General features: G+C 41.2%; 3 protein-coding genes across 6 annotated transcripts; 1 reads left to right on the plus strand and 2 right to left on the minus strand.

The window, feature by feature from the left end:
• Positions 1 to 4,767: 4,767 nt before the first annotated feature.
• Positions 4,768 to 10,009, minus strand: LOC115671788 (ALBINO3-like protein 1, chloroplastic). 2 transcript variants are annotated; one of them, XM_056310069.1, is made up of 12 exons: positions 9,531 to 10,009; positions 8,792 to 8,902; positions 8,472 to 8,546; positions 8,299 to 8,359; positions 7,944 to 8,017; positions 7,752 to 7,856; positions 7,418 to 7,525; positions 6,339 to 6,442; positions 5,958 to 6,188; positions 5,726 to 5,858; positions 5,492 to 5,596; positions 4,768 to 5,378 (listed from the first exon to the last, which is right to left on the minus strand). In XM_056310069.1, exons 1-11 carry the CDS (start codon positions 9,891 to 9,893, stop codon positions 5,516 to 5,518), a joined length of 1,446 nt encoding a protein of 481 aa, XP_056166044.1. In that variant the 5' UTR covers positions 9,894 to 10,009; the 3' UTR covers positions 4,768 to 5,378; positions 5,492 to 5,515. The 2 variants fall into 2 exon arrangements, with proteins under 2 accessions (XP_056166044.1, XP_056166043.1); XM_056310068.1 differs by having other exon boundaries at positions 5,492 to 5,858; positions 9,531 to 10,008.
• A 6,115-nt stretch (positions 10,010 to 16,124) lies between these two features.
• Positions 16,125 to 16,923, plus strand: LOC115671791 (photosystem II core complex proteins psbY, chloroplastic). The gene has a single exon (XM_030593433.2). The coding sequence runs from the start codon at positions 16,235 to 16,237 to the stop codon at positions 16,820 to 16,822; it is 588 nt and encodes a 195-aa protein (XP_030449293.1). The 5' UTR covers positions 16,125 to 16,234; the 3' UTR covers positions 16,823 to 16,923.
• A 696-nt stretch (positions 16,924 to 17,619) lies between these two features.
• Positions 17,620 to 24,650, minus strand: LOC115671786 (uncharacterized). 3 transcript variants are annotated; one of them, XM_030593427.2, is made up of 12 exons: positions 24,400 to 24,650; positions 23,279 to 23,346; positions 22,458 to 23,190; positions 22,214 to 22,324; positions 21,583 to 22,140; positions 21,098 to 21,493; positions 20,609 to 21,007; positions 20,119 to 20,517; positions 19,664 to 20,029; positions 18,698 to 19,579; positions 18,491 to 18,539; positions 17,620 to 18,154 (listed from the first exon to the last, which is right to left on the minus strand). In XM_030593427.2, the coding sequence occupies exons 1-12, from the start codon at positions 24,500 to 24,502 to the stop codon at positions 18,004 to 18,006; spliced, it is 4,215 nt and encodes a 1,404-aa protein (XP_030449287.1). In that variant the 5' UTR covers positions 24,503 to 24,650; the 3' UTR covers positions 17,620 to 18,003. The 3 variants fall into 3 exon arrangements, with proteins under 3 accessions (XP_030449287.1, XP_056165139.1, XP_056165138.1); XM_056309164.1 differs by lacking the exon at positions 24,400 to 24,650 and having other exon boundaries at positions 22,458 to 23,038; positions 23,125 to 23,190; positions 23,279 to 23,335; XM_056309163.1 differs by lacking the exon at positions 24,400 to 24,650 and having other exon boundaries at positions 22,458 to 23,044; positions 23,125 to 23,190; positions 23,279 to 23,331.

A 24,650-nucleotide genomic window follows, 5' to 3' on the forward strand; every position in this document is an offset into this window, starting at 1 on the left:
TCCGTCTGAGAACTAGGTCATTGACTCCCTCACCTCTCACATGTCACATCTCTCTCTACACCTCCCATTCCCCCTCCTCCCTAAGCCCTAGCTCCACCCCCGGGCCTCGATCTTCAAATGGCTCCCGTCCCTCATCACCCACCAACGTCGACGAGGGCAAGCCTCGCCGCATAGGTCAAGCCTTGCCAATGGCGGGGCGAGCTCGCCCTTGCCTAGCGATGGCAAGGTCGACCTCACCAGCCCTCACCTCTGGCTGATTGTCGAGATCCAGCGACTGGTTAGAAGAAGAAGGGAAGAAAAAGAAAGAAATTTGAAAAAAAGGAAATCAAGAAAAAAATTAAAATTTTATTAAAATTTGTTCATTTCAGCGTCAGTCGTGCCATGTAAGACGGCCGGTGTCCATATTTTGGCCGAATGGACTGAATTGGCACAAATGCAGAAATTTTAGGACTCAATTGGCAAAAAAAAAAAAAACGGTTTAGGACTGATTGGCACAATTGAAATAGGTTAAAGACTTTTTCTGATAATTCTCCGTCGGAATACAGAAAAAAGAAAGAAAAGGGATCATGAGTAGAAAGACAGACTTCCAAATTTCTTGGAGCTCAATCGACTCTTGGAGACTATCACAGGCAATACACATCTTATAAATTCAACAGATGGTACTTTGGTATTCCTATGATTCCGGAATAGCACGAAATCGATCATTACCACTAGACAAAACATGCTTCAGCAATCTCTGCACATTGAACATAATTAGCAAATCCAGTGGCACTCATTCTCCAAGGAAATGAATGCTCCGCATTCAATTCGACATTATTCTTATTCAGCTGAGTGTTCTCAAACACTCTTGATACAATTAAACCACTATAATTGCACTAGGAACTAAAAAGTTCTAAGTAGGGTTTTGGCTCGCACTCGGTATCATTCTGGGCTACCAAATATGTTTGAAAAGATATTCATTACCGTTAAATTCACCGTCGATGGAGAAAATAAGTTATTCGATTAGAATTCGATAAGGGACGTGTGTGTGTGTGTGTCTGGAGTTGGTTATGTAGCGGAATTCTTTATGCGTCGATCATCTGACAGTGACGTGCAAAATAATTTCGTACACCAATCACGCGCCTAACGAAATATTCAAAACGAGGAAAAAGGAAAAAGAGCATAGGAAAATAAATGGAGCAATCTAAAACCTCTTTCTGTCCAGCTCATTGTTAGAGTTTTTTACTCGAGCTTTCTTAGAAAGATTTCTTCGGACACTGTTCTGAAAGTTACTTAATCAAGCAAATTTTACAATATTCAAGATGTTAAGAGATGACGAAACAACCACCCGCCTGAGTGGCGCTGCTGAAAAGGGCACTCTTCCTCTCGCAAAAGGTTGAGTGTTCGAATCCCGGGCGCCGCAGGGTGACTTAATCGGTGCACGTGTGTGGTGGCTAGCACGTGTCGCCCCCAGGGTTTACCTCCCGGCTGTCGGCCGTGCGGGGGTTCCCTGAGTTACCAAAAAAAAAAAAAAAAAGAGATGACGAAACCATAATAGCTATGACTTTTTTTTAAGGAAATTTACATGTCAACTGCATCTTTCGTAATGTCCAAGCACTCTCGATGTCTCGTTGCACTAAACTTCTGGAGTAACTGCCAAGATATTCCTCCATAAATAGAGCCAGCAAAAGAAAAGTTGAAATTTGGATTGCAAAACATTGCTACAGATACATCCCGATCAATCGATGTCTCCGTCCCTCATGCACCGAAAACCCACGAAAGCGATCTAAAAGCTTAACCCGTCAGACAACGGCACAGAACATGTTTCAACTCTTAAAACTCTTTCGTACGTAGAACCTTAAGTACGCGGGCATACGATAAACGAATCGTCGAAACCCGTTGCACGTAAAGTAGAACGGAGCGAAATCAAAAGCGAAACCTCTTGCTCTTTTACCGTGTTGAAGTCGGGCGTACAAATCTTATTACAGACAGCTCAGATGATTTTGTTTCCTTCGTGAGAAAACTCTTCACATGCCAAATCGCGTCAATTGCCAATAGCCGAGGAAACAATCTCAAAGCTACAGCCGTGCGATGCACACGACATGGTGTCGTCCAAGGAACACGCAATCATCTCGTCGTGGCATGCACTGCACCGGTCACCACCAGATGGACAATCTGGCGAGTTTCCCCATCATGATCTCTTTTGTCTGAGAAAAGGAAGGTATCGAAACTCACGATTCATTGACTCCTGCGAAATCTTTGCTGGGCAGTCTCTGTGCAAACATGTGTTCCTCAGAAAGGAAGCAGATGTCGAGCCCAGCTGACACTTTTGTTAACGAAATTCTGTGCCAAACCCTCGAAATTAAAAACATAGGAAGACAAAATCATTGTGGAAGAGCTCCACTTAACACATCATTTAAGGCAAAATATCAATCCGGGTGATTGAGATTTTTGGAAAAAACATGACCAGATATCTGTCCATTGTCCAGCCCAATCATTAGGCATGCTGACAAGCTTGATATGCTGTAATTAGCGTGATGCACCAGACAATTATGTCTTTGATCATGTGACCAACAGCTTAATTAAGGGTTTCTTTGCGACGGTTCTGTCTGCACAATTTGCTCTCTCTATGAACAGAAACATTTAAAAAAAACATAGTGCCCAAGCTCGACTTTTATTTTGGTGAGATCAGGAAACTGATAGGCACTTGCGGTGGGGTCAGTGTCTGATTTTTCCTTTCCTTGTCAATGATTAACATTAGTATTAGGACAATGGAAATGGATAATTAGGGTTGATGTCGCGAGGACGGAAATGGATTAAGAAATGGCCTGTGAAGTTGACCCTCGAACGGCTATGTACAAGACTCTTGTCTATTGTAAGAATTCCAATTCACTTTCGTTCTCCTCCTCCTCCATTGGGAGGAGCAGCGTCATAAGCTATTGGAATTGGAACTCACAAACACGACATTAAGGAGCTGCCAAAAATGAAAAAAGATAACAAGAAAAGAAAAGGAAAGAAAAGAAAAGCAATTTCGCGTCGTGGTTTTTCGACGGGACCTCACTTGCTATATCTCGCGCTTTTGCTTGCATGATTAGGTCAAGAACTTTCTACTCGTGGTTAGAGGAGCCTTTTAAGAAAGGTTTCCACACATGAATACAATCGATCGATGACCACCACCACAAGATAACATATAGGTTGAATGAGCAACGTACGACTCGGTCCGAATTCTCAACCGTACGAAGATGTAAAAAGCTGTTCGAAGCTTTCTTCACGGGTGTCCCGTCCATGGGGACAAGGCAACTCCAGAATTCGGAGCTGTTGCGGACTTCATGGATAACACAGCAAGTAACGTTGTTGTTGTTGTTGTTAGTATTATTGTTGTTGTTTATTTCCGAGATGCACCGAAGATGAAGGAAGACGACATCAACTAGTAAAAGTCTTTAAGGTCAAAACTACACGCAATCCTTCGTTATCATGTCCGGGTGCACTGGCTGGCCTCTGCATATTTGCGGCGTCAAAGTCCCAAGACACATGCGGGCACATTCTTTCTATGTTCATTTGACCGAATAGCACATAATTTCGCGCGCTCGCGAGATCCGGCACCTCCGATCCTAGGATGCATTCTCGATGCGAGGCTTCCTTTACCCGCTTCATGTGTTTCGGCATTCGGAGAGAGAATAGAATGACGGAGGTCGGGCTTTCGGCGTGGGGAAAAGTTTCGGGACAAAAAGCAAATTGATTGGGACGAAGAAAGAGTATGGAATATGCCACTTTTTCTCCATTCCCGTTTCGATATGATCACGTTTTTGAAAATTCCTTCTCCAAGGATTGAGATGACAATCTACGTACACGCCACGGCACTGCATTCATAACTTTTTAAAAACAAATGACACGACCAAACGTTACACGGCTTTCTGCTAGAACGAACATTAGAAGTCTTGTACGGTTGGCAGGTCAACGGAATTCTGCATGTCTTCGACAAGAAAACGAACCATTTCTACCATAAGATGGAACTCGGGCTTAATTAGAAGATGGGTAATCATTTCAATCTGTCTAAGGACCATCGTTAAGGTAAAAACTTCCAATGTACAAGGCCACAATGATCACCCTCTGAAAGCTGTTTAATATTGACGTAACTCCATTAGTTTTGTAAAAAATAAATAATTCAAAAAATAATTTTTAAAAAATGATCGAATATATCACTTATATCAATTAATCAATGTAAAATATTTTCATGACCAATATAATTGATATTTAAATATTTGGGTTAATACCACAAAAAACTCCAAACTGATACACCTATAATAATTTTATCAAAAATTAATTTTTTGACAACGAAAAACCTCAAACTAGTACACATATAACAAATTTACCCCAAACTAACTTTTTGACTACCAAAAACCTCGAACTGATACATTTGTGACAAATTTACCCTTCGTTAGTTTTCATTAAATTGAATTAATACCACAAAAAATCATAAACTGGTACGCCTATGATAAACGGAGGGCAAAACATAAAATTGGTACATCCGTTAATTGTTGCGTGTCATTTAACAAAGCAATTTAACAGTAAAATTTAACGGAAATAAACTGAAGGTAAATTTGTCACAGATGTATTAGTTTGGGATTTTTGGTGGTCAAAAAATTAATTTAAGATAAAATTATCACAGGCATACCAGTTTGGGATTTTTTGCAACATTAACCCTAAATATTTTCATGGCCAATGAGAAAATTTCTCATTCCAATCATTTTTATGAGCAATGCAAACGATCTTTTTTCAAAGTATTCATTTTCCATGAATCAAACAAAGCCTTGATCTCCTAAATTTGGTTCAATGAGCTCAAAAACTTCCGGCCTCTGTTTTTATTAAGTTAGAATACATGTGGAGAAGCCTTAACGGTCACATCCTGCTTTTGTACAAAGAATACAACGGGTACACTCTCTCACTTAGGAAAATATACTGAACTAGAGAGCTGAAAGATATGCCGGGAGTGCCTTTTCTTTCACTCAGGCTCTTGTTATAGCTGCACAAGGCTCAAAAATTTTAATGAGAACTTCACAGAAGTGGCTGTCACAAGTGCAATGAACGAAATGTCATCTTCGAGCCAGCATGCTTCGTGTTTTTCTTCATCAGTCCAAGACAAGAGTATCCCAGTCTCCTGGACGTAGTGGTATTATTAGTTGCTACACGGCTTCTTTGCCTTTCACACTGGCTTCTCTCTCTCTCTCTCTCTCTCTCTCTCTCTCTCTCTCTCTCTCTCTCTCTCTCTCTATGTCTGTGTCCTCAAGGAAGAGTCGATACATTATCGCTACATGTCTTCTTTTCCTCGACCACTCTTCATTGTTGCGTCTGTGTCTTTGAGGAACTTATGCAACTCAGTTGAATGCTTTGACTGCTCCCTGCAATTTAGACCATGTTCAGTCATATAATCAAATCAACCATGTAGATCATCAAGCAGCATGTCGGAAATGAGTAAAAGGATGAACAGTTCCACAATTTAAGGTATCATTACCTTTGCCATGTTTTCGTCTACATTCTAGTTGTCATTGCTTTCAACATCATTATCTGCGACAACAGCACCTTTATCTGACCTAGCAGGTGATGCCTTCTCGTCGTCCTGCAGTTCAGGACTCAAAAGGTTGCCATTGACAGCTACTCCACCATTTGACGAATGATAAGTACTATTCTTATATTGAGCTTCTTCAGTGCTCTTATTCACCAATGGTGCTCTAGTCTCATTATTTACCTCTGGCACACTAGTTTCTTTTTCATGCCTTTCATCAGCTACTTGAATTTCTTTAACAGCCACTGTTGCGTCTTTCTTTCGCTGTTCTCTCTCCTGTCGCCTCCTCTCCTCTTGCTCCTTTATTTGCTTGAACCTGGCAAAGAGCAAACAACTAGAAAGTTAGGCAATCTAGTATTAACTCCCGTACATTCATTAACAAGCAGTAAGTCTCACAGAAACCAAAAACTGCAACCTTTCACCAGGGCGGGGTCCCTCCACAGTCAAATTTTCCTTTCCTTCGACCTTCTTGGTTGAACTTAATTGAGTCGTTGCCGAATTTGCCATAAACTCAGATTCAATCTTCTGATTTTGCATTTCATCTAGTTTAATTGTGTTGTTGCCGAATTCATTGAGCGGATTTTTAGCACCACCTAACTTTTGAAGCCATACTTGTTGTGCAGTGCTCAATATGTTGTTTGTCAGCCTGCAAATAGATATACATGAAAACAAAGTAAGGGAACCTTGGCAGAATAAATAGTCACAGAAAGCAACGCAGAACATTATAGCAATGTAGCAGGTTTCGAGAGAAATCTGATTATAATCACAAGTCAGAAGATCATCACAATGCACTCACCAATAAAGGCTTAGGCCAGAAGGAACAGAAAGGGAAAAATATCCAATCATTAGAGGTAGGAATTTTGTTATTGCTTGAGAACCCTTCATGCTTGGATCATTGCTCTGACAATAATCAAAAAAAGTCAATCCGTTTGTCATGTTAAACTACACTTGTGAATTGTCAAAACATAGCCAACAGAATTATCAATAATCTATTCCCATGGCCAGTACTAAATTCTTAATGACAATCATCAAAAAGAGTAAATCCGTTTGTCATGAAAAATTACACTTGCAAACAGTCAAAACATAGCCAACAGACTTATCAATAATCCATTCCCAGAGGCAGTCCTATATCCTTACTGGACATATGGTCATCTGCTCCAATGTATTATGCATAGAGGAATAACAGGTGGATTTAGTGTACCAGTGCAAAAGCAATAAAGAGACTGCACAGAAAAGCAATACATGACAAAGACTGTTAAAGACATTCAGCAAAATTTTACACTCAATATATGAATCAAGATGGTATGTGCTAGTGAAAGTGATGTCGGACTGTGAATGAGTAATAAGGGTTCCAGAGGAGGGAAGAAGGTTTTTTTTTTTTTTTTTTGGTATGGGAGGGGTGGAAGAGAAGGGGGGGGGGGGGGAGGGGTAACAAGGAGGAGGTCTGCTGAACAGGATGAAAGATTCACACGTGAGATTAAAATTTTCATTATGTGGATAATCATAGTTCAAGTCAATTATGTGGACTTATAGATGTATCTTGATATAGATGCATGGGACCTATCCTAACCTCAGATTTTTAGACTTGGAACTTCACCAATCCATGCAACAAGGACATCTTGCTTTGTTGCATTATGGGATGCACTATGTCCTTGGATGTAGACTTAAACCCTCACCAATCCATGCAACAAGGACATCTTGTTTGCTGCATTATGTGTTGCACTGGTCTAGCAGGCAAGTGTATCATCCACGACAACATACGAAGAGCTTTTTATGAAAGCATACAAGAATAATGAATGCAAGAAAAAATGCCTAGTGCAATTGTGCTTCACATATCAACTTATATCAAATGAAGTGACCAACTGAATGACTGACCTGAGATGACTGCATGATTTGGACAGACATGTATTGAGTAAAAACCAGCAACAAAGGCAGGACAAGGTATGCCAGTGTATCTGACCATCCAAGGGGTGGATGACCATCCTGCAATGAAATTTAAGCAGCAAAGACATAAATATATCCAATTCATGTAAGATGTGATAGCACCTAAATCTAGAGCACAACTGCAAGAACTTAAAGGCACGAACAAGGACATGATGCAACTTCCAGTTTTCTTATAGCATGCTAGTCAACAAAATTTCTGCAGCTGGATTGTAAAGTTCCACAGCTATACTGTCAAGGTTGCTTAGTAAGATGCGATTTCACTTACTACAAAAGGAAAAAGCCAAGAGATGCCACTTCCGTTTTGTCGAGCTGCAATTGTAGTTGGTCCAGCCAGGGAAGGTATCCAGAAGAAACCTTCTGTAAGGAGTCCCTTATTATGCAATGGGAGTATCCCATCAGTTAAAAACAGAAGACAAAAGCAACTGCCAAATTGACCTTAAATAAGTAGCATCCTTACCTCGTCAGCCACGTTTGAAAGAGCCCTATAAAGCCCAATCCACACTGGTATAGTGGCAAGTGTGGGCAAGCAACCTTGGAGAAATATGAAAAACATTAAAATGACAAAGAACATAAAAGATGAATAAATTAAATAAATCCGCCTCCCTCGCTAATCCTACTTATAAGAGCAGGGGTTCCAGTATTAACTAAGATCAAATCATACAGCACGAGTAATCTATCTGAAGCTATAGAGAGCCACATTCTTCATGTCTTCAAATAAAAAACAGTAACAGACGACCAGCATGAAAGATCTAAAGTCTCTTTACAACATTATCAGTCACGAACAGATTACCAGTGTAGCTATAGTAATTCACCTGCCAATGGATTTATTCCAGCTAGTTTATACAATCGAGCAGTTTCGAGTTGAATTCTCTCCTGTTGGTAGACATTGAAGAATAAATGTCAATTAAAGATCGACTACATAAATAACAGGCCATAGCTCTGAGGGAACCCTGAAAAAGTGATGAAAGAAAAATAAAACTCCCACCTGATCACCCGCATATTGTTCCTGAATAGCCTTTATCTGTGGTTGCAGAGAGCGCATTGCCATAGCTGATTCTACCTGAGGAAACAATTTCAAATACTCATTTGCAGTGCTGTACAAAAAAAAGAAAGGAAGAAAAAGAACTTGCCACAAATAGATGTGGCAGAGGCACTTTACAGTACCGCCCACATATGGGTTAAAAGACCAAAGATGTGATAGGAACCGCAAGATGTTGCAGTTGCAAAGAACACTCTATATGAGATCAAGGACATAATATACAAATATTCTTCCTCTAACCACTCACTAGTTAAATAAAAGCAAACCTGTTTCTTTGTCAAGGGAAATGTAGCAGCCTTGACAAGTACCGTCAGGAGAATAATTGCAAATCCATATGCATACGGTACATGCAAAATAGAAAGCCCATCCTTTAGGACCTGAAATTGAGAGATTTGAGACAAAGATTTAATATAGCTATAAGGAATTATTGGCCATGTATAAAAAAAATCATACAGCATACAACTTAACAAGTTGTGTAAAATTATGCAACACAATAAATAGTTTGACAGTGACAATTAGGTTCAGCGAGGCATTATCCATGGAAGTTTCTTGCATGGCCCGACATAGAATGGTCTAGAGATAGATTCTTCCAACTTAATGATCCTGACTGGCACAACTTGGGCATAGCAATTTCCGAGCGAACACTCTTCAGAGCACAACTGCAGATAAGCTAGGGACTGGGAAAGAGAACTGTGGGGGAAGAGCTGTCTATCAAGACTAAGGTAAGACAATCCCAAGCAATGAGACTCCAATCTAATTCTTGCTCCCCTCCTAATATTGTGCCCAAGAATCACAAAAAATCTCGAGATTAGCAGCCTAACTTGTTTAGTTCCAATTCGCACGATTCATCAGTCAACTCATGCTTCTTTTTTAAATCCACAATTCACCATTCCAGCAAGAGTTTCAACATCAGCCAATCAATCACAAGCTAATCGCTAATTAAATGGAACGGTAGCGAAAGACCACAATCTGCTGAGATTAGCTCCAAAGGTCGATCCTGCACACCTTGAGAACGCTCTCCATGGAACTGGTGATGCCAGAGAGCCAATCGCCGCTCTGCTTAGCGTCCGTAGCGCTCGCGGCGACTGCATCGGGGGAGGAGGACGAGACGGCGGCATCGGCGATCGTGTAGAGCAACCCCTCGGCCCTGCCGAAGAGCTCCCTGGCGAAAACCTCCGCGCTCTCGGGGTCGGGACTGAACCCTAGCCGAGCGACGCAGAGCGCGCCGCGGGGGAGCGGAGGCGGCGGCCGGGGCGACAGGGGGGCGCCGAAGAGCGAGCGGCGGAGGAGGGGGCTGGCGGCGGCGGAGGGGCGAGGGAAGGGGGAGAGGACGGGGTTGGAAGCGGCGAAGGAGAGAGGATGGGACATGGTTGGGGAGCGGAGGTCGGCGATGGCGAAGAGAGAGAGAGAGAAGGGTTTTAGGTGAAGAGAGGGAGGGGTTTGAGGCAATTTCTGTAGTGCAGGAGTGGAGGAAGATGCTGATGCTAATGGCTCCAAGATTATGGGTAGCAAAAGATTATTAAGGGCTGTTTGACGAGCTATCAAATAGTGAAAATTTTTATTCTTTCGTATCAATTTAGGAACAGAAATTTCTTTGCTAAATTTTTTGTTCTAGAGCACAAATTTGCAAAAAATTATTTTCAAAATCAATTTTGAAACAGAATCAAGAAGCAAAAAAAAGTAGCTTCTTGATTCTGGGAACAATTTTTTCATTTATGATTCTTCTTGATTTTCTTCTTCCTTCTTGGTTTGTTCTTTTTCTTCTTCCTGGCATGTCGCCGGCCACCGGCCAAAGGCTAGGGCTAGCGAGGACTTTGTGGCCCTCGCCGGCCACGTCACTCAGCCATGGCGAGGCTGACCTCGCCGTCGCAACCCAGACGAGAGAGATGGGTCGCGATGGCGAGGGAGATGGGTCGCGACGGCGAGGGCTGCGATGCCATCACTGCCCTGGCCTGTGGCCGGTTGCCGACACTGGCGATCGCCCATGGCCAAGGAAGGGAAGGGAAAGAAAGAAAAAAAAGGAAAAAAAAAAGAAATATTAAAAAATTCAAAATATTATTAATAAAAAGAAATTTTGTGTAGTTACAAAATGCATTTATGTTCTTTTTCTATTATAAAAATAGAAATTTTAGGCAGTTACCAAATACTTTCAAATGCTTATAAATTGTTCCCGGGCACGGAATAAAAAAAAATCATTTCTGAGCAGAATCAGTTCCCGGACACAGAATCGTTACCACGCGCACTCTAATTTTCCCTTTTTCTTAAATATTGCGGAACCATGAAAGTTTTTTTTTTCATTTTTCATTTTTTTATCACTTTTATAAGTATAATGAAAGAGAAGAATCAATGGCATATTTGAAATATGAAATAACAGCAGATCGAGATAATTTGTGAAATATTTTCAACTGTAAAAATGGTTGAGTATCGCTCTGCCCTGACCCATTTGAGGCGTCGCGGCCTCTCCTTGTCGGAACAATGTTATTCAGGGGAGGGCTAATGGGCCTGCAAGTGCTAAAGAAGCTGGTCCCCAATTGGCCCATGTCAAGGGATTGAAGGTGTGGGCTAATTCAAAAAACAAAAAAAAAATACGGACTATATCTGGAATGACAATTTTGATCCAAATTTTTTTTTATCTCAATAAAAAGCACCAACATTTACTTGAGTCCCAAATCTGGCCCTCGTGTTGTGAAATTTTTGAATTGTTCATGCTAAATTTGGGATTCAAGTGAAAGTTTGTAATTTTTTTACGAGACAAAAAAAGTTCGGCGCCAGAATTGCCACTCGAAATAAAGTTTGTGCCTTTTTTTAGAATTGAGCCCATAGTCCAAGCTCACCTTCCGCCCATTGATCGAGTACGATTTCGTCCACTCCATCAATCGACCACAATAGCAGTGTCACGAATCACTCCGCACTGCCACCAACCACCGTTATAAGTGACTAATTGCTAATGTCACCTAGTCTTATGCAGACATGGCCACGGTTCGGAACCGGCCAGTTCCGGTTCGTGGCCATGTATGAACCGGCAATTCCGGGCCGGTTCTAGTTCCGGCCTGGTTCGGAACCGGCCGGTAAAAATTTAAAAAATAAATTATGAAATAAAAAAATAATGAATTATCAAACTATGAAATAATGAATTATTCAATATAAAATGTAATCAAAATGTACACTGTAATCAAATTTGGGGAAAAAAGAGAGAAAATAGGGCTTGAACTTAATGAATTATCATTAAGCGCCTTACATATCTTCTTGAGGATAGAAGAATCAAAATTCATGTAGTTCTTTTACCTTCAGTCGTCGCTACTCGTTCCGGTACTGGTACCGGTAGTGATGGTATCTCCATCGTCAAAGAATTCGGATTCATTATTTTGATCTATCTCTTGTTGTCGATATTGAGCCTTCATCCAATCATCGATGCAAGCTTGTGCCTCCACTGATTCCGGAACAATGTTATTCAGGGGAGGGCTAATGGGCCTGCAAGTGCTAAAGAAGCTGGTCCCCAATTGGCCCATGTCAAGGGATTAAAGGTGTGGGCTAATTCAAAAAACAAAAAAAAACACAGACTATATCTGGAATTACAATTTTGATCCAAATTTTTTTTTATCTCAATAAAAAGCACCAACATTTACTTGAGTCCCAAATCTGGCCCTCGTGTTGTGAAATTTTTGAATTGTTCATGCTAAATTTGGGATTCAAGTGAAAGTTTGTAATTTTTTTACGAGACAAAAAAAAGTTCAGCGCCAGAATTGCCACTCGAAATAAAGTTTGTGCCTTTTTTTAGAATTGAGCCCATAGTCCAAGCTCACCTTCCGCCCATTGATCGAGTACGATTTCGTCCACTCCATCAATCGACCACAATAGTAGTGTCACGAATCACTCCGCACTGCCACCAACCACCGTTATAAGTGACTAATTGCTAATGTCACCTAGTCTTATGCAGACATGGCCACGGTTCGGAACCGGCCAGTTCCGGTTCTTGGCCATGTATGAACCAGCTGTTCCGGGCCGGTTCCAGTTCCGGCCCGGTTCGGAATCGGCCGGTAAAAATTTAAAAAATAAATTATGAAATAAAAAAATAATGAATTATCAAATTATGAAATAATGAATTATTCAATATAAAATGTAATCAAAATGTATACTGTAATCAAATTTGGGGAAAAAAAGAGAGAAAATAGCTCTTGAACTTAATGAATTATCATTAAGCGTCTTACATATCTTCTTGAGGATAGAAGAATCAAAATCCATGTAGTTCTTTTACCCTCAGTCATCGCTACTCGTTCCGGTACGGTACCGGTAGTGGTGGTATCTCTATCGTCAAAGAATTCGGATTCATTATTTCGATCTATCTCTTGTTGTCGATATTGAGCCTTCATCCAATCATCGACGCAAGCTTGAGCCTCCACTGATTCCGGAACTAATCTTGAACGTTGTTCATCCAAAATATTATCTCCGGCACTGAATGCTTGTTCGACTGCAACTATCAAACATGGGGTTGCAAAAATTTATTTTGCAATAAGAAAAAGGATTGGGTATTGGCTTGTGTGCCTCTTCCACCAATCCAAAATTAAAAAATCTGTACTACCTTCGGATTCAGAAAACTCAAAGGAAACGGTTAGATACATCTCTAATTCAGAAATGTTTCCTATTATTCCCTTTTGCTTTTTTTTTTGTCTATGTAAAAAAAGTTGGTACCTTCTACTAATTTTACCTGTACTCTCACTTTGTGTCTCGGTAGATTGAGAAGATCCAATATCACCTCCATTAGTACAAAATTCATTATATAATTTTATTACTACGGTTTCAACCTCCCTTAGTATGGTTGTAACATCTACCGTATTATAATGTAAACATTGATAATACATATGCAAATAATCACCTAAATCATCTAATTTGTAACGTGGATAAAAAACACAAGCAACTAAATAAATAATGGGAATTTTGCTATAATAATGTAGCCACTTCATTCTCATTGTTACTATAGTATTTTGTAATTCAACATCATTCTCATATTCCTCAAAAACTTCGACAATTTAATACACTCTATAAAAAATAAATGCGTAGTAGGATAATAATCACCGGATAAAGTATAAGTTGCATAATTAAAAACCTTTAAAATATCTAAATTTTTTTTGCAAATATCCCACTCTTGTGGGTATAAATTAATCTGAGGTATATTATTAGAAATGAATGCACATAATAAATCTTTATATGCAAAAGATTCATTAAGTAAGTGGAAAGTAGAATTCCAACGAGTTGGAACATCTCTTGGAAATCTTCTTGGCCTTTTTTCATGTGCTTTACAAAATCTACTCTATTCTTTCATTTTTTTGGGATGTTTCCATAAAAATTGAATTGCTATTTTTATTGGTTCAAGAAAAATATCAAGAGTTTTCAAATCATATTGTACACATAAATTTAAAACATGACAAGCACATCTAAAGTGAAGAAATTTTCCGCCAAAAGCGGGTCTACAAATATTTTCTAAATCGGCAATTGAAGCGGTATTTGCCGTGGCATTATCAAAACCAATTGAAAATTTTTTGTTAAGCAAACAATATTCTTCTAAAATTTGCCTAATTATTTTATAAATATTATTTGCCGTATGCTTACCATTGAAAACTCTAAATGCGAGGACTCTTTTTTGAATATTCCAATTGTCATCTATCCAATGACATGTTATGCCCATGTAAGAATGAATTTGCCAATGATCACTCCAAATATCACTACCTATATGCACACATCCATTAAATTGCATAAAAAAGTTTTGTAAATCTTTTTTTTTTCATTTTTGTAAAGATCTTTAATTACTCGTGTAAGTGTATTTCTAGGAACACGTTTTGTTTGTGGAGCACAAGCTTTTTGTACAAATTGATTAAAACCAAATCTTTCTCCAAAATTAAATGATAAATGCTTAATGGAAACAAATTTACCCATTTCTTCCTTATAAGTTTTTTCATTAAAACGAAATAAACGAGAAGTGCTAGGATTGACGTACCCGGAAATTTGTTGTTGCTTGGTATTGATTCCCGTTTCGGTTGGATGTTTGCTCCTAAGATGTCGTTTGAATGTTCCATATCTTTGTCCACCTGTATATTTATATATTGCCCCACAATGTTTACAAATTATATCATACCTTTTTGGACCAATATCAAACATTCTGTTGTCGTGAAGTGGTCCCAAATGTCGGGTGTAAGTTCCGGCTCCGCCTCCTTTGTTGTTGACATTTCGGCATGAAAACTTTCTTGTGTTGGGACGCGTTCCACATCGGGAAAAATGTTTGATTTCATTATCTTGAAAATATGCATAATCACGAGGATCAAAAGAATGTTTGGATTCCGTCATTCTATTCTTACCTTTGCCAGTTGCCACTTGACTTCCACTTACCATTTTTCGAGTGGATTGAGAGAATTGAGCAAATTGATTGGGAGAATTAAGAGAGAATTGTGCGGATTGAAAAAATCGAGAGAATTCGAATTGAGAAAATTAAGAGAATTTAAGAGAATTTGGGAGAATTGAGAGTATTGAGAAAATTTGAGAGAATTTATAAGAAAAAAATGAAAAGTAAATTTAGGAAAAAATAATAATAAATGGCTAAAGTAGCCGTTGCCATTAAAATATATATATATATTAGTCGTTGCCAAGGCCAAGTGGCCAACGGCCAGCTGCCTTGGGCTTGCAGACGTACAGGCCCTACTGCAGTTTTTTTTTAGAACTGGGCCCAGAATCGGCGGTTCCGGGCCGATTCCGAACCGCGGGCCTGGTCAACGGGCCGGTCCCGAGTTTGACCCGGGTCAAATCGGCCCGTGGCCATGTCTAGTCTTATGCATCATAGGTCGGTGAAATGGCAACAAAGGAGTGATCTCGTAGTTTCTTATGCCTTGTTATCACCATTAACATCGTGTTTAAATGACAACTTGGTAGAATCACAACATCTACATGGACAATGAATGATATCCAAGCAAGAACAGGTAAAACCCAGTCCCACCCCGATTGCGCCCTCAACTATTTATATGGTTTGGAACTCCATGAACGTTCTAAGGAGAAAACCGGTAGTACCTTAAGACCACATGATAATCATTAGGGATGACCAGTTCTTGGGCGATCGGTTTGGTTTTCGGATAAGCCAATGGAACTGGTGGCATATTCAGTTTTTTTTTTTTGGCTAATGTTCAATATGAAATTGAAGATGTTCTTAATAATCAAAGTATTTTTACAATTAGTGAATTACGTGTAGCATTGTAGATTTCACAGAGATTTTTTTAATTTATGGCAAAATTTGGTTGGAAGGGCACCCCTTTATGAAATGGGGGATAGATTAGTTTTTCTTTTTTACAGATTTTTAAAAAATTAAAAAATTAAAAAAAATCGATCCAGTCCCGATTGATCCGATCCGGTTTATGCGGTTTCTTTTGCTCATGATGTCAAATACACACTCCCAAGGCGATCACTAACACAAGGAAGGGATAAGGAAAAGACCAAGTGGGCCATCCAAATTCCAATGTGAGGCTCAAAGCCCTCCCATTCACAGTCTCCGGATAAGCCTCGAATCCAAAGAGCACGATCCCATTGGCCACTTCCATGTCTTAGTTGGCAGTTGGCACCACTCCTTTCCGTTTTTACTTCTCAACCTCATCACCATCCAACTCTTCAATTCTCCACTGCCAGAAGAACAGAGAGACACACAGAGCTCAAGCTCAAAGCAACCTCCTCCGATGGCGGCGACAGTGTCCACCATGGCCATGCTCAACGCCAAGTGCTTGGCCACCAACTCCTCCTCGCAGCCTAAGCTCATCCCCGCAAAGCCATCCCTCAAGCCCACCTTCCTCAACCTCCCCGCTGGCCTCCTCTCCACCTCCCCCAAGCAGGCCCAAATCCTGGCCGGCTCCGCCATCGCCGGGGCTGTCTTCTCTACACTCAGCCATGCCGACCCGGCCTTCGCAGCCCAGCAGATCGCTGAACTGGCCGAGAGTGACAACCGCGGGCTCGCGCTGCTGCTGCCCCTCATCCCGGCCATCGCTTGGGTCCTCTTCAACATCCTCCAACCGGCGCTGAACCAGATCGACCGGATGAGGAGCACCAAGGGGGTGATCATCGGGCTCGGGCTTGGCGGGCTTGTCGGATACGGGTTCGGGCCGGCCCAGGATGCATCGGCTGCCGAGCTGGCGGCAATCGCCGAGGCCTCGGGAAGCGACAACAGAGGGCAACTCTTGCTGTTCGTGGTGGCTCCGGCCATTTTGTGGGTGCTCTACAATATCTTGCAACCGGCTTTGAACCAGATCAACAAGATGAGATCTCAGTGAAAGATAAAACGAAGTTAGAAAAGAACTGGGTTTTTGTGGAAGTGTATCGGAACTTATATATAACATGTACCTGCACTTTCTGTCAATGGAATTTTCTTGTCTTAATTTTTTAAAATCTTGTTCATGGTTCATGTGCTGGAAGATGTAAAAATGTGGCCATCAACACTACTATGTACAATGGTTTCTCCCCTAGACGTCTCTTTTCATTCTCTCTTTCTCACGCTCTTCGTGATTTATGTGGATTTACTCCGCGCTGTGGACGCAACCACGCAGACCGCCGACATTAGCAGAGTTCGATCTCTGGTTAAGTTTGCATCTCCGGCCTGTGAATGTACTGGAGAGTCTATAAGAGCGACCCTGGATTCGAAGTCGACACTGAGATGAAGATTATCCACAGTTCAAGAAAAGAGGCGTTTGATATGATATTAGGTGCAGATAATGCTGTCTCCTCGTGAAGTACACTGCCCGTATGACCCGTTGCTATTGCTCGGTTACTGGTTAGTGAGTTTGGCCATGTAAGACTGAAATCAAAACCAAAAGGAATGGAAGTGGAACGAGTGCAACACGCCACAGATCCGATGTCCATGACTCCTTGGAAGATTCTAATTGAAGTATTATTGTATAGACGATTCTCGTATGTATGCCAAATAATAAACCGAAGAAAATTATAAAGAAAACAGAGAAATGGACAGCACATGGAAAATATAAGTTGATCAACCCTGTAAAAAGACCAACAACATGATCAAAAGCAATTAACAGCAAGAGAGAACTTCCATCGGACCTTTGACATGAGCGTATTAAAGCTACAACTTCCAATTTATTGAACTCAGTTAACCAGTCATCCATCCCGAATTTTGGAAAATGGGGGGGGGCGTAGGCGGTGATTGCACCGGAGGAAAATTTCATTAACCACCAGCTGAACCGGACACAGTGACTCCAAAAAGAGTCAGCTTCCGGACAGAGCATTGTTGAACATGAGTACCTCTTTTCCAGCAAAATGCATTTTAAGCTAATTAGGGGATCATTGAGAAGTAGCAGAATATAGAGAAAAGGGGGTGAAAAAAAGCTCAACAAAAAACACAAATGTCAAAATCTGAGGAGGTTATGATGTGTATGACTCGTCCTCCAAATCAACCCCCTTGAGGTATGTCTTCTATACCTGTTGTATTTCACAGAGCCAACTATGAAATGGCTTGACTATCAGGCACAAATTCAAGTGGTTGGCTTTCAGAGTCTTCAAGCTGCGATTGAGAAGCAGCTAGCTTGGCCTTCTTGTACCTGCTTGAACTCCTGAGGATCTTGTCGAGGGTTAGATCCTTTCTGTCTAAGGACCTATTGCAAGAAGAGCAAGAGAATGCCGTAAGGAAGCCATATCGGTAAATAGGGAGGTGTGATCTTGTTCAGTGACATTACTTGCCATCCACTAGTGAGATGGAAGAAGAATCCAAGCCACACGCTCACCATAAATTAAACATATAACACACGCTCACCAAAAATTAAACATATAAATATGTGAAATCGCTCAATAACAAAATGCAAATTATATGTAAAAGCATCCACAAGGAAAATTTTGAAACAGCAACCTATCTATACAAAGTTTTAAATGTTTTTGGTCTCTTCTTCTACAAGCAAGAAAGGTCGTGACATGGATCAATTGCATGTACTTACTGTGATTTCTTCATGCTACTCCCACCATCATCTTTTCTTGAAAGATTCCCTGAGATAATTTCACAAAAGGAAAGACATTAGCTATTACTAGTTCCAGATGTGGTCAGCCAAAGAGACTTCAATAAATGGAACTCATCAGCTAGTAGATTTTATTTAACATGGCAGACACAACTAATTCACGGGAAAAAAAAAAGATTAGAAGTTTACCATCCCTAGGTGAGTTCAGATTTGCATTACTGTCGCCGTCAGAGTAGTCAGATAACAACTTATCTGATGGTGTCCTGGTGCTAGCATCGGAATCCTCAATTCCCTCAGCTTCTGCAGAACTCCCACTGCTTTCATCGTTGAAAATTGCGATTGATGTTGCTAACAAGCTTTTCTTCCGTTCAGAGGTATCAACAACTTCCCCAGTATGCTGGTGAGAAGATTTCCTAACAGCCAGACGATAGCGGTCAACTCCTGAGCGTCTCTTGTTGCCTGCTTTAACATTCTTGGTTCTTCTCATGTCAGAACCTGATGCAGCTGATGTTTCACTGTCTTTCTCTAGATTAGGAGTAACAACAATGACTTTGGCCCCTGGAGCTTCTTCAGCTATAATCTTAAACTGGTCCGATTTTGAAGACAACAAAGTCTGGTCTGTACTTCCAGGACCTACACGAGGATACTTCCCATTGCTACCTGAGTGCTCATTCTTGTCATTAGCCAGTGATTCTCGAAGATGGATGGAGTAGGAGTTACCAGTAGGAGATTTTAGTCCATCTTGTGGTCCATTTGACATAAGTGAACTCTGCAACCCGGACGAGCTGCCATCAACAGTTGCATCAGCTTTCTTTCTTCTTTTGCTTTTGACCTTTCTAGCTGCGCTATTTTCTTTTGTCCCTCCATCAACAACAGAATTGTCAGGAGCCAGGGCTTCTTGCTGGAGTTGCCTTGGTGCAAAATAATCACTGAAATTGATTATGTCACTTTCAATCACTGCCTTCACGTGATTGTTAACTTCGTCTAGATGGTCACCACTAGGGAGATCCACATCCTTGATCGATTGAGGAAGGTCGCCCTCATTCTTTCCTTCATATGTATGTGATGGAGCTGGAAAAAGGAATTTCCCGGGATTAGATGGAGTGTAAAGAGGATAAGCAACAACGACAATTTTCTCCTCATTCAAGTCAGTACCTTTCATGGTCTTCATAGTCGCACTAATGGGTAGCGGATCATTAGCATCAGAGTCTGGATCTTCCATATCTACACTGGGTAGATTCTCCACAGTTGATCTTGGTGATTTTTTTCTTTTCTTATTTGTATTCTCTGCAGTGCTTTCGATGTTCATTTCTTTGTCAACGAATTGTTCTAAGGATTCTGCCTTAGTCCTGTGCACATCAAGAGGCTCTGCAGCAGCAGCCCTCACCATTGTTTCTCCTCCCCTTGTTTGAGACAAGCTGTTTCCTCCTTTAGCTAGATGGTCACCACTACGGAGATCCACGTTCATGATTGATTGAGCAGGGTCACCCTCGTTATTTCCTTCAGATGTACGTGACGGAGCTGGAGGGGAAATAATATTCCCTGAATTAGAGAGTGTAAAGAGGGACAACAGCAACCACGACAATTTTCCCAGGAAACTAATCAAATACCTGCCATGGGCTTCATGTAACTGGTATGCCCATTAGCAGTCTCATCCACGGTTGCACTAATGGGTAGTGGATCATTAGTTTTGGACTTTGGATCTTTCATTTCTACACTGGGTAGATTCTCCACGGCTGATCTTCCTGATTTCTTTCTTTTCTTCTTTGTCTTCTTCTTTTCAGCGGTTTCAACATTCACCTTCTCAATGATTTGTTGGGAGGATTCCGCCTCAGTTCCATGCACATCAAGAGGCTCTACAGGAGCAGCCCTCACTATCGTTTCTCCTCCCCTTGCTTGAGACAATTTGTTTTCTCCTTTATCTAGAGGGTCACCACTAGGGAGATCCACCTTAATGATTGATTGAGGAAGGCCACGCTCGTTATTGCCTTCAGATGTATGTGATGGAGCTGGAGAAGAGAGACAGATTCCCTGAATTAGAAAGAGCATATACAGGATCGACAGCAACAAGGGCAACTTTCTCGGGCTTAACGTTAATACCTTTCACGGGCTCCATGTACCTGGTATGCTCATTAGTAGTGTCAATTAGAGTGGTACTCATCGTTGTTGGTTCAAAAGCATCAGAGTTTGGATCTTTCGTCTCCACAAGGGGTAGATTCTTCCCAGTTGATCTTCGTGATTTCTTCCTTTTCTTCTTTGTCTTCTCTTCAGTGCAATCGAAGTTCAATTCTTTCTCGATGATTTGTTGCGAGGATTCTGCTTTAGTTCCGTGCACATCAAGAGGCTCTACAGCAGCAGCCCTCGCTATCTTTTCTCCTCCCCTTGCTGGAGACAAGTTGCCTTCTCCTTTATCTAGATGGTCACCACTAGGGAGATCCACATTAATGATTGATTGAGGAGGGCCACCCTCGTTATTTCCTTCAGATGTATGTGATGGAGCTGGAGAAGAGAGAAGAATTCACTGAATTAGAAAGAGCGTATACAGGATCGACAGCAACAACGGCAACTTTCTCGGGTTTAACATAATACCTTTTGTGGGCTTCATGATGCCGGTATGCTCATTAGTAGTGTCATTCAAAGTAGTACTCATCGGTGTAAGTTCAAAAGCATCAGAGTTTGGATCTTTCATCTCCACAAGGGGTAGATTCTCCCCAGTTGATCTTCGTGATTTCTTCCTTTTCTTCTTTGTCTTCTCTCCAATGCTATCAGTTTTCACTTCTTCCTCGATAATTTGTTGTGAGGATTCCGCCTTACTCCTATGCAGATCGAGATGCCCTGGAGCAGCAATCTTCCCTATTGTTTCTCCTCCCCTAGCCTCAGACAAGTTTTCTCCTTTCTCTAGATGGTCATTACTGGGGAGATCCACATTCATAGTCAATTGAGGAGGATTGCCTCCGCTATTTCCTTCAGATGCACGTGATGAACCTGGAGAAGAGAGGAATTCACTGAATTAGAAAGCGTGCACTCAGGATCAACAGCAACATTGGCAATTTTCTTGGGATCAAGATCAATACCTTTCACGGACCCCCTGTGACTGGTCTGCTTGTTAGTAGTCTCATTCACAGTCGCACTCGTCACTAGTGGATCATTACCGTCCGAGTTTGGATCTTTCATCTCCACACTGGGTAGATTCTCCACAGTTGATCTTCGTGATTTCTTGCTTTTCTTCTTTGTCTTCTCTTCAGTGCTCTCAATATCCATATTCTTCTCAATAACTTGTTGAGAAGATTCCACCTTAGTCCCATGCATATCAAGAGGCTCTGCAGCAGCCATCACCATTGTTTCTCCTCCCCTTGTTTGAGACAAAAAGTTTTCTCGGTTCTCAAGTTTATTTTGGGATTCATCACCTTCAGGAACTTTTTGAAGGTCGGCTAAAGATCTTCCAATCAAAGAGCTTTCAATATGCTCGCTAAATGAATTGATGCATTTTTCCCCATCCGACTCCTTTAATCTTTTAGAGGTCTTTTTTTTCTTTGTGGATGCTTTGAGTTCCTCAGTTTTAGAAGCAACTACTGATTCACCAGTGACAATAGCCTTCTCAATGCCCCCAGTGACTTTATTCTGGCCAAATCCTGTGCATAACCAACTTAATACTAGAAAACCCATCATTGAGCTAAAAAGTTCTCACCATAGAATGCTAAATACCTCTTTTCGAGTGGTCCGGCTCTCTGACTACAAGTGGACAAGAGTGGACACCATCTTCTGCACTGTCTCCACTATACTGTTTACCGGAATTGACATCACGCATCTCAATATCTACAAGATGAAATAGCAAGTAGTAACAACATGGACTATTGTAACTTTTACTTACAACTGAGATTTAAATTGCCGATTAATTATGCAGAAAGGCAGCACCTATATTAACCCAGTCGAGAAAGTATATTCTTACCCTTTTCTTGAACAGGTTCTACGGGCTTTTCTGTAAAAGAGGCCTGTTGAGGTTCAGAAGATTTCGGGCTCTGAATGCTCTGATCAGTAGCCACAGTAATTTCAGGTTCTCCACTGAGATCCTTGCTATCAAAGACCAATTTCTCCTTCTGCATTTCCATCTCATTCCTGATGGCTTTCCTAGAAGAAGGGTGACTCAAATCTTCTGGATTGCACACCTTTGACTTTTTCTCTTTCTTTTTCCTCTTCTTATTTCTCGATCCAGTCGTGAACGTGTCACAAATGTCCACAGGTTTGGTAGATAATGCATTAGATGTAGAAATTTCATTGTTCTGATTTATCCCTAGAGAGGGCAGAGGGGTCATTCTATTTGCGTTCGAACAATTAACACCGTCATTTTGTTCAACCCCCAAATTTTCTGAAGCAAGGACAGGAACGACCTTGTCACCATTTTGGTAGCTACCAGCCTTTGGCGTTGTTGAAACCTCAAACCTGGGCACAGTTTCAGGCTGGTCATCAGGTGCAGTATCAAGTCGATCACTGGAAGGTTTACTAGAGATTGCAAGGAGAACGGGTTGGCCGCTGGAGCTAGGATTGAGCATGTTTTGTCCATCAGAATAGACACTCGAAATGGAAGCATCAACTGAAAGAAACCAATTCTTTTTGACCCCATTGAATGCACTTCTCACATGCATGGAATCAGCTAGATGGTAAAAGTCTCCTTTGCGCTTAACCTGTCAGATTAATGAAAGCTCGTAAACTTTAAATGGAAGTAAAGAAAATAAAAAACCAAAGGCCATCATCCATCCTTTGTACACATACCTTTACAGCATTAACAAGTATCTCCCCCAAGGTTGGGAAGCATGCTTTGTGTTCAACCTTTATTTTCTCTGTAAATTAGAAGCATTAGCTGTCATTCACTGATTGAAACTCTACCAGCACTTAATTTTAATTAGGAGTCGAAACAAACCAAGCATTAGTTGAAAAAGAAACTAGAAAATGATGAATCTTGTAAAAGAAAACCATTTAGAGAATGCACAATATGATTGTCTGAACTCACGTGTACAGCCAAAACTACAACATTTGTGAACCAAGATAATGAAAATTGATTAAGACTGCTAGAAAATGTGAGGAAGGTGGAAACAACAAGAAGAACAAACATGAAAACAAAAAATTTGACGTACTCAAAGAAAGATGTCTTCCTGCCTATGTTTGCAAAGAGGACCTAGCTAAATAAAGGACTCAAGTTAGCAAAACACATCCACTGTTCCCTCACAAAATTAAAGCAGCTTGATCCAGGCCCAAATGGCCAATTATACACCTGCTCTGACAAACTTTGGCAGCAGAAAATGATCATTGCATGCATCCTACAGCATTTGATCATTCACAAGTTCTCACATTTCGAAAACATTTCGGTGATTACAATTCGGTTAAGAAAAGGAGAGCTTCACCAAGCGCAGATGAAGCATCTTCTCTTAAAAATTGAAGAGAGCTCATCCAAACTTATTTCCAAATCGGCTGAAGATTCTCACTTCAAAAGCCTTGTAAAGCACGGACAAACAGAATCATCTGTCGGGCGCGAGACCTCCAAAATTGAAAATGAGAACGGCCCAATGGATAGCAGTGCCGCATTGCTATCAAAGAAGAACCAGAGCACTTTCTCACAACCTCCCCCCACACACAGTCAATCAACCGATTCACAAAATGGGGCACAAAAAGAGAGCATCACCGACACGACATCGTTCGCGGGTAGGGCACTCAAGAATCCTCCATCTGACAGACCCATCAGGTTCGATCAGCAAGGTCCCCACGTTCCCCGTCACTCCAAGATCAACCCCCGCCACAACAACCCCATCAAACATAGGCAAAACAGGACAAACACCAAAACACAAAGGTGAAAATGCAAACGTAAATACAGAAAAAAGAACAGAATCCCGAGTTACTTTTGAGGTCGGAGACGGTGTCGGCGCCGGAGACGAGCATCGCCAGGTGAGTGCCGAGGCTCGTGTCGATGAAAACCGCGCTCGGGCTCGGACCCTCCATCATCAGCGGGCGACTCACTCCGACGCTAACACTTGGAGACGATGATGATGTCGACGACGACGACGACGATGATGATACGAACCCAAACCTTCCTCTCTCCTCTCTCGCTGTGGAGGGTTTAAAGTAGGGTTTTTTTCTCCGCTGGTTGCCG

This window comes from Syzygium oleosum, unplaced genomic scaffold, assembly GCF_021117445.2.
Source record: "Syzygium oleosum isolate NSW1041296 unplaced genomic scaffold, Sole_v2.1 Sole_v2.03, whole genome shotgun sequence".
Lineage (NCBI taxonomy): Eukaryota > Viridiplantae > Streptophyta > Magnoliopsida > Myrtales > Myrtaceae > Syzygium > Syzygium oleosum.

Excerpts from the sequence above, each read along its gene's own strand:
- LOC115671788 (XM_056310068.1), bottom strand. The coding sequence starts at position 9,893 with ATGTCCCATCCTCTCTCCTTCGCCGCTTCCAACCCCGTCCTCTCCCCC. Across the intron at positions 8,018-8,298 it reads TGGAATAAATCCATTGGCAG|GTTGCTTGCCCACACTTGCC; the intron begins GTGAATTACTAT and ends TATTTCTCCAAG. Across the intron at positions 5,859-5,957 it reads GGACCCCGCCCTGGTGAAAG|GTTCAAGCAAATAAAGGAGC; the intron begins GTTGCAGTTTTT and ends GCTCTTTGCCAG.
- LOC115671791 (XM_030593433.2), top strand. The coding sequence starts at position 16,235 with ATGGCGGCGACAGTGTCCACCATGGCCATGCTCAACGCCAAGTGCTTG.
- LOC115671786 (XM_030593427.2), bottom strand. The coding sequence starts at position 24,502 with ATGATGGAGGGTCCGAGCCCGAGCGCGGTTTTCATCGACACGAGCCTC. Across the intron at positions 23,347-24,399 it reads CACCGTCTCCGACCTCAAAA|AGAAAATAAAGGTTGAACAC; the intron begins GTAACTCGGGAT and ends TCTAATTTACAG. Across the intron at positions 19,580-19,663 it reads GACTATGAAGACCATGAAAG|CTCCATCACATACATATGAA; the intron begins GTACTGACTTGA and ends TCCTTTTTCCAG.